Source organism: Desmodus rotundus, chromosome 11 (genome assembly GCF_022682495.2).
Source record: "Desmodus rotundus isolate HL8 chromosome 11, HLdesRot8A.1, whole genome shotgun sequence".
In the NCBI taxonomy this organism is placed as follows: domain Eukaryota; kingdom Metazoa; phylum Chordata; class Mammalia; order Chiroptera; family Phyllostomidae; genus Desmodus; species Desmodus rotundus.
In genome coordinates, this window is record NC_071397.1 from 15,178,212 (window position 1) to 15,187,700 (window position 9,489).

General features: G+C 31.9%; 1 protein-coding gene across 1 annotated transcript; it reads right to left on the reverse strand.

Annotated features, from left to right (window-relative positions):
* Positions 1 to 9,247, reverse strand: DEFB114 (defensin beta 114). The gene is made up of 2 exons (XM_024557837.3): positions 9,124 to 9,247; positions 1 to 228 (listed from the first exon to the last, which is right to left on the reverse strand). Exons 1-2 carry the CDS (start codon positions 9,179 to 9,181, stop codon positions 86 to 88), a joined length of 201 nt encoding a protein of 66 aa, XP_024413605.1. The 5' UTR covers positions 9,182 to 9,247; the 3' UTR covers positions 1 to 85.
* Positions 9,248 to 9,489: the final 242 nt, after the last annotated feature.

The following is a 9,489-nucleotide window of genomic DNA, read 5'->3' on the forward strand; positions in this document are numbered from 1 at the left end:
ACAGAAGTTCTCATTACGTTCTGTATTGCTCTGCACTGGCAAACACATGGCTTCTCTGGTCAGAGGTACATCTTCGTTTCCAAGGTTAATCTTCATATCCCCTCTCAGCGCAGCAAATCTTACTCGGTGACAAACATATGTCAATTTGCTTTTCACTTGGAAAACACTGTCTCCTACAGTGACCAAAAGATTTTGAGCACTTATCAGGATCCACCAAAGTACACGTGGCTATAATAAAAGAATAACTGAAATTACTGATCTCTTACTTCAGAGCATATTATCTCATTACAAAAGGTACTATGGGTACATTGTAACAATTTTGAAAATATCAAAAAAAATAAGACATCGAATTTTACATAACCCCATTTATAAACTTGAAATTTGTTTCAAATTAATATGTAGTTAAATTTTGTCATATATTACTCTTTCAACAAAGATTAAAGATTTTTTAGAGCTTCAAAATTCTCCCTTGAAATTGCAAGAGACAATTTATTAATTCTTTCAACTAGGTCATAGTTAAAAGTTTAAAATTTTAGGACAGTGATAAAAAATTGGTATACATGTGTAAATATTTACATGATACATATTTAGGATAGGTGCAAAAAAGATAGAGTCCAGAGTTCTTCACTTATATACTGCCAACCAAATGTATGTAAATTTTGCCTCAAAATAAAATGGTGTTTATTCATTCCAATTTTAATTTGTATGGCTTTGGTTATTTGTTTTGAACAGTTTTTTTAGTTTTTCTCTATTTAATTGTCCATATCCTTTGCTTATTATGTTATTGATATGTTTTTATTGTTTATGAATTTGTAATAGCTCTTTCATTTTTAATCTTTTAAAGATTTTAATTTTTAGATCAGTTCAGGTTATAAAGAATTTGAGAGGAAGGTACAGGAGTTCCCCATATATCCCCTACCTCCATACACGCATAGCTTTCTCCATTATCAACATTCCCCAGAATGTTCTTTCCCCCACCCCCAAGGATGAACCTACATTGACGCAGCATAATTATCCAAAGTGTCCATAGTTTCCATTAGGGCACATTCTAAGGTTTTAAATATGTATACATTTAATACATATTTGTAAATATTTAAATTCATATTTATACAAATACATTTATGTAATATATATTGTAAATATGTTTTAATAATATTTAAAATAATATTCAATATTTAAAATGTATTAAAATATACATATACACACATTTAAAATATATTAAAATATACATATTTTAAAAGCATATTTAAATATATATTTAAATATATATTATATAAATATATTTACATTTATAAAATGTAAAATATAAATATATTAGTATATTTACATATATTTATTTACACATAATATATTTAATAAATAAATGTATTTATTTCATATAAATATCTATATAAAATTCATCTATTATACAAATATAGTATATTATATATTATATATGAAATATATACTGTACACTATATATTGTATATCTATATATTATATAAAATATATTATGATATTCTATATATCATATATTATATTATATATTTTATATAAAATATAGATATACTTAAAATATGCACAATTTAAAATATATATTTAAAATATTATATACTTATATATTTTAAATACATGTTTATTTAAAATATATAACATAATATATTTATGTAAATATATTATATAATACACATATATTTATATAAATATATTTATAAAATATGTAAGAAATATATTTTAATTCATTGTAATGTGATATATTAATGTATATTTCTATATAAAATATAAAATATTTACATATTTAACTTATTTATGTATTCATATATAAATAAATATGTTTAGAATATATATTTGTGTGTTATATATTTATATATTTTATGTATTTGAAATAAATATATATATGTTTAAAATATATATATACTTTAACAGAGTATTCTTACTGCCCTTAAAATCTTCTAGGATTCACCTACTCGTCTTTCCCCCAAACACTCGGCAATCATTGACCTTTATTTAAATTACTTTTATAGTTTTTTCTTTTCTAGAATGTCATATAGATGAAATCACACAGTACATAGCCTTTTCATAGTGAGTTTTTTTTAACTCAGTAATATGCATTCGAGGTTTCCACATGCCTTTTCATGGCTTCCTTGCTTATTTATTTTTGACATTGAATAATATTCCATTTTTACATGTACCACACTTCATTTATCCACTCTTCTACTGAAGGACATATTGGAGGCTTCCAAGTTTGGTGACTCATGAACAAAGCTTCTATGAGCATCCATGTGTAGGTTTTTGTGCGGATATATACTTTCTAATCTTTGGGGGAAATACCAATGAGCACAATTGCTGGATCATAGAGTAACAGTATGCTTAGTTTTCTAAGAAACTGCCAATATATATTCCAACTTGGCTATACCATGTTGCAATTTTGCCAGCAATGTAAGACAGGTTCTGTTGCTTCATCGCCTCACAGGTATTTGGTGTTGCCAGCATCCCGGATCCCTTTTTCATTCCAGACATTTTCTTCCTATTTATCTTTCATCTTTATTAAATATCTTGCCAATTATGCATAAACTACTGCTTAACACACTCATCATATACTTAATTATTTTGGTTTAGACTTTTTAGTTCTGGAATTTTTAATTTTGTTTGTTATAATTTTCATATCTATGATAGGTTTTTAACCTTGTTTTTATTTATTTAAACAAATTCAACATAGTTACTTTAAGGTCTGTGCTTGTTAACTTCATTATGTGAATCCTTTTTTAACCTGTTCTTTTTTGTGTTTTTTAAACATTTTTGACAGGATAGTCTTATTTTCACTTGTTTCTGATTTTTTGTCACATACATTGTTAATGCACAATTGAGGAAAACCCTTGAGGCCTAGAATCATATTATCTTTCTCTAGAAATAATTGATTATTGTTTCTTACTGGTGGCTAGAACCACCAACCAATATGCTTCCTTGATTTTAAACCCTTTATAGATTTGAAATAATTTGAAAATGAACATGAGTCCCTGAGATTGTTGGACTAATATAATACTGACTTACACCTACTTTGTATATTTTGGGATTTATGAATTATATTCCCCTAATGGATTGAGATACATTAAAATTTTCTTTTTCTTTTGGGGTCAGATTTATTATGTTGTATTCTTTCAGGAATAATCTATCAGATACAAATCTAAAACATGCCAGACTTTTTATAGTTCTTTCCTTCTCAGGTTTTGGATTACATTTGTTTGGTACTTACAGTAGCATACTGACATTTCATGTTTTTCAACTTCTGTCCTGCCTCTGGAGAATGAGCAGGTGTTTGTACAGAGAACTGCCTCAAAAGTTGATCTCCACAAGATCTTTTCTCTAATTTTTAACTTATTTGTCAACTTTGAAATGCCTTTAAGCACTTTTGTCTTTTTGGCCATCTAGCCTATTATTTTCAGTAGAGGCGATATAAAAAGCTGTTATAATTTTATAGTATAGTTGAACATTAACATTAGTCTGTTTCACAGACTACTATAATTATATAGTCTATTTTAACATCTAGAAGAGCAAACAAATTTTTAAAACATTTTTTTCAAAGTCTTTGTCTGGTTTAGATTGATAGTTCTTTGTAAAATGGAGGTAATAGTATCTACACAGAGTTATTGTGAGACATAATAAGTTAGTAAATTAAAATATTTACAAAGTTTCTGGAATATAATAGTTCCTCAGAGATTAAGAAATGATGAACAAAAGATTATAATTGAAATTAAACAATTATTGAGTACAATTTTAGGCAATGCAGTGGACTTTATGATTAACTTCACTGGCTATTAGGAAAATGAAAATCAAAACTATAATGAGTTACCACCACACATCTGTTAGGATGGCAATTATCAACAAGAAAAGCAATAATAAGTGTAGGAGAGGTTGTGGAGAAAAAGGAACCCTCAGTCACTGCTGGTGGGAATGTAAACTGGTACCGGTACTAAAGAAATTAGTATGAAAGCTGCTAAAAAAATTAAAAGTAGAGCTTTGAGCAGTGTGGCTCAGCTGGTTGGGTGTTGTTCTGCAAAGAGCAAGGTCCCTGGTGATTCTAGTCATGAAACATGCCTGGGTTGCAGGTTCCATCCCTGTTGGGGCACATACAGATATTTCTCTCTCACATCCATGCTTCTCTCCCTCTCTTTCTTCTTCTCTTCCCCTCCCTCTAAAAATAAATAAATAAAATCTTTTAAAACATTAAGAATAGAATTACCATATGGCCCATAACCCCTCTTCTGGGTATCTACCTGAAAAATTCGAAAACATTTATTTGCAAAGATATATGCACCCCTGTGTTCATTGCAGTATTTTTCACGGTGGTCAGGACATGGAGACAACAGAGGTGTCCTCTGCTAGGTGATTGGATAAAGAAGATGCGGTCCATATACACAGCTGAATACCACTCAGCCATAAGAAAAGGTGAACTACTGCCATTTGTAGACAACATGGATAGGTCTTGAGACTATCAGGATAAGCTAAATAAGTCAGACAAAAAATTAAGAGCCATATTATTTCACTCATATGTAAGATATAAAACTGAAAACAACAAATGAACAAACAAAAATCTCAGAGACACAGACAATAGTATGGTGGTTACCAGAGGGAAGGAGGGTGGGTAAAATATATGGTGATGGAAGAAAATTTGATGTATTGGGTCTAAAATGTGAGTAGAGGAGTGATTGCTTATTGTCAAGATATATTATGAAAGAGTAATATGAAAATATAAACCTTAAAAAATGAGAACAAGTGACTCAAATGAACACAAAGCATGTAAAACGAACATGAACCAGGCAGAAAAAGTAGTATGAGTTTCTGCCTAGAATTGAACGGGAATATGATATATTTGGGTCCAAAAACTAATAATAATGAAAATGGTTTTCATTCATTAAAACCCTACTTATCAAGTATAGTTTTCAATATATTTTGCAAACATATCTTATTTAACTATCATAAAACTTTGAGGTAGATGTTGTTCAGTTAAAAATGTGAGTCTTTAAGTGACCAAATAATTTGCCCAAGTTTGCAAAATTAATACATGCTTAACCCATGATTTAACCTTAAGTTGCCCCAAGTCCAGAATCTACACTTCAATTATTTAACCATGGCCTCTACATTGAAAAAGTAAGACACTGGCATGTGAAAAGCACTGCGTAGGTCTGGATATTGCCTCAAGTTAGATGCTGCTTACGGTAGATCTGGGTGTGTCTAGGAGCCTTAATTATTATATGACTACAGAGGAATGTGACTGTTTTGTGAATGACAATGACAAGTTATAAGATACTTTTATTGAAATGAATGTTTACATATATAAAGGATCATTAGTAATAAATTCTTGATAACATACTTCATATATGCTTAATACATGGTTTTCAAAGTTGTGATGTGAATATAGGGAAAATTTTATTTTAAGAAAATTTAAATAATTTTTTTCCTTCCATTTGGAATTGTGTGTTAATTTTTTTACTTGGGTATGTCTTAAAGTTGGACGATAGCTGAGGATTTAATGTTGCTTTCTGTTTCCCATCTCTTTTCCACCTCTTATTCTGATCTTAGAATAATTTTTTTTTAAATTCCTGAGGCATTGTCAGTTTGGCAAGGGTTTTATCCTTATCTTATGTGTAGCAACTGGATCTCTATTATTGAAGACACTTCATATCGATTAATAGTGACATCATATAAAGGTCATCAAAAGTTATAAATGGTTCTAAAATATTAATATTTGTGTTTTATTTGTCTTAGCCTATTCAAGAATATTTAAAATGTTTACAGATTGAGAAAAGTATAAGCCTTTAAATCAATTGGCTAAAAATATAGAAAAAATTAAGATTAATTTGTGCCCTGGCTGGTGTGACTCAGTGGATTGAGCACTGGCCTGTGAACCAAAGAGTTGCTGGTTCAATTCCCAGTCAGGGCATATGCCTGAGTTGGGTTGTGGGCCAGGTCCTCAGTAGGGGATGCACTAGAGGCAACCACACATTGATGTTTCTCTCCCTTGCTTTCTCCCACCCTTCCTCTCTGTCTAAAAATAAATGAATTTTTTTTAAAGTTAAGATTAATTTGTAAATTGTCTTAATAGAAATTAATTAATACACAGTAGTCAGTGCCACAAGAGAAGCATGGTGATCATTTGTCATAGGGCATCTTTCTAGATTGGTTGGGAAGTTATTTAGCTAATCAATAAACTCCTGGCCAATTTTAAGAGGCTATTTATTTATATGGACTCCACTTATGTCCCAACATTTTATCCTATTTCTCAGGTAACAAAATTGCCTTGGTAACCAACTCACCTTAATTTTAAATTTAATTAAACCTAAAACACCAGGTCTGATACTGTCTTCTTGCCAACATTTCAACACAGGTAAATATTGCTCCTTAGCTCTTTTAGACTCAGCCTCCCATTCACCATGCAACGTATCATGAAGCTGCCAAAGCCAGCATGCTTCTGCCACGTGAGAGCCGTAGCCTGTTCTGAGACATCAGAACTGGCTACACCTGGACACTACCTTGTATTTCTTTGCCTCTCCTTCTTCTCTTCCTTTCTTTCTACTTTTGTTCCTCTTCTTCCATTTCTTAAAATATTGCAATATGATATTCAACATGATAAACACTTAATTTACATTATCTCTTTTACTCTCTGCACAAGCTTATGAAATTAATGCAATTACCATACATTGTATGAGTAAGATGATTGATTACAGCTCCCTCTGCAACTACAGAGGAGCCCCAGCTCCTTAATATAAACCCCGTTCTGTTTGACAGCAAGTGTATTCTACAAACTGCAGCAGTATGCTGTTCTCACTATTGCTTTGGATGATTTTATGCTTGCTCTTCCTTCAAATATGCCCATTCACTCATGTTTTAGCCATCATCGGCTCTGATGTCTATGAATTTTCTACCATTGGCCTCTTCAGCGTGGTATCACTATGTTTGATCCCAACACTTATCTCACATCTTCACAACGTATTCATGTAGACTGAAAACCTTTCATTGTTCCTTTTGTGACTTTAAGGTTTTACCTGTAGCCAAACCACACCGCTGTGCACCTGACAGATATGTGCTACTCTACGAACTCCTTCAAAGCCACACACTCTGACACCTATCTTACCCTTTCTGGTTTATTTTATGTATTTTATTTTATTTTATTTTTCTATCAAATGACAACTATAGATCATTCTATACATTCCAATAGATACTATAACTTAGTATCTGTTTTAATGATCAAGAGATAAAGGGAAGCTTGTGCTCATATTTATAGCATTTTCAAAGCCTTATTATTTAAAAAGGCTTTTCTGAAATACTGTGAAGATACAGTTTTATGGTACAGACCTTATCCATCTGAAGTGCACCTATTTTCCTGTGTGACGTTGTTGCTTTTGATCAAATTATCTATTCAGCCTTTTCTTTAACCTCAGTGCCTTCCAGAGGAGGCATGAGGAAGTAGGAAGAACGAATATGCTGGGATCTGAGAAGCTTGGACTTGTATCGAATATATCACATATAGTCAGATAGGTGTGACCTTGAAAACTTATCTCTTTCGACATCATTTTTCTCTTTTATAAAAGGGAGCAACAGCAGTCATTTCATAACGCTATCTGTCAGGCCAGATTAGGCATTTCCATGAAAAGTTACAAAACACTGTTTGGTACATACTGGCCACTCATATTTTCTTCTTGTCTTCTCTTTTTTTCCTCACCTTCCAAGGTCTAAATACAAGTGACTTACCCCAATTTTAAAGCCCTTCATCAGAATATTTTGGACATTTCCCCAAACCTCCACAATTGTCATAATTCCACCATTCTCACTATTTAAAACATATTTATATAAACCTTCTAAATCAAGCAATTCCATTGATTTTTTTCAACTATCTTATGAGTATGCCCAGAATATTAGTGCCTTTTATTTTTCTGTTTTCTCAGTGTCTAGCGTTTTGCTCAACAGATCACTAGGCACCCAATATCAGAGGGCGATTGATTGACACACTAGCACCATGGGCCCCAACACCTTCCTTGGTCGCATTTGAGGTCCTCACTCACGTCCATTTCATTATAATAACAACAGCAACAATGACCATATAACAGTAGTACCTAAATCGAGAGACTAATATCCAGTGTGTAAGGTTACTTTGCAATACATTGTTTCACTAAATCCTGACTGCATTTTGCAGGTGCATATAAATAAGAAGCATAAGATTTTATATTAGATTTTTTATTTCTAAAATTGTGCTCGGTATTGATTCCTCTCCCCCTCCAGCCCCTCTCTTGTTGAGGACATTGACAAGTCACTTAACTTCTCTGAGTGGCAGGTTGCACAAGCTATTAAATAAGAATCTACTGATAAAATCTAGATCTTCTAAGTTTGAATTCGGTTCGGGTGCACCTCTTGAATTCTCAACTCGAGGGCCGAGTTAGAACACCGTTAGATATACGCATTTACAGGTGTATTGTTAGTGAGTTTGGATTGCCTCAGAGGCTACACCTATGAAGAATATCATATTATCATACAATCGCCACCACGGGCTTCATTGCAATGGGGTTTTTTTGTAATTTATTTTTGATTTATTTATGAAATGATTGCTATATCAAGATATGCATTAGCTAATTCAACAAGGATTTTTGAGGTACCGTTTCTTTACTGTCCCCTCATTCCTGCTGTACCTCATTGCCCAGCATATTCTGAGACTACATTCTCAATTATCTTATAAAGTCTATTATTGATTTTGCAAGAGGTACATACTGTTGTTCTCAGTCCCTTCATCTTTCCTGGGGAAAATTTGTTATGAAGATTTCACTTCTGATTTTTATAAGTAGATTTAATAAAGTATGATTTTCTTAATAACGTGACTCTCTAAAAGAAATCAATGCCCCCCAAAACAAAGGATCATCTCATTTTATCTGCAAACTAATTTTCAAAATGAGGTAATTAAAATACATTAGTATAACACTATTCCAAAACAGGAAACCAAGATTCAGCATAATGAAAGAGATTGTTTTTAATTGAAAAGATTGTGGTAAGTACCTGCATTTTCCAAGTCATAGCCTAGTTTTTTGTTTGTTTGTTTGTTTATTTGTTAACTAGAAGCTGTATAGTACATACAAACATGCCAAAAGCATCTTTTACCTGGTAGAAGGAAGGTCACATAACACAGAAAATGGAGAAGGTAATAAAAGATCTTCATTCTGTAGAGAGAAGCTGCTGAAAGATGTGCTAACAAGATCTAGACTAGAGCACTTTCCAAAAAGCCAAGAGACATTTACTATTTATAGTTTTCTAATGAAAGAAAGACTCTCTTTATCCGGAAATTGTTTTATGTGTTGTGTACTTATCTCTGCTCCATTGACTAGGGCTTTGGGCAGGATTAACTACATTGAAAAACCTGAAATAAACTGATCCTTAGGGAGGAATCTCTATGTAGAAATAACGATAAACAAGACGTGGTTTTATCAATGGTGATCAGTGAAACATCAACACAAAGGAGCTTGCAGG

Excerpts from the sequence above, each read along its gene's own strand:
- DEFB114 (XM_024557837.3), bottom strand. The coding sequence starts at position 9,181 with ATGAAGATCTTTTATTACCTTCTCCATTTTCTGTGTTATGTGACCTTC. Across the intron at positions 229-9,123 it reads TGTGACCTTCCTTCTACCAG|CCACGTGTACTTTGGTGGAT; the intron begins GTAAAAGATGCT and ends CTTTTATTATAG.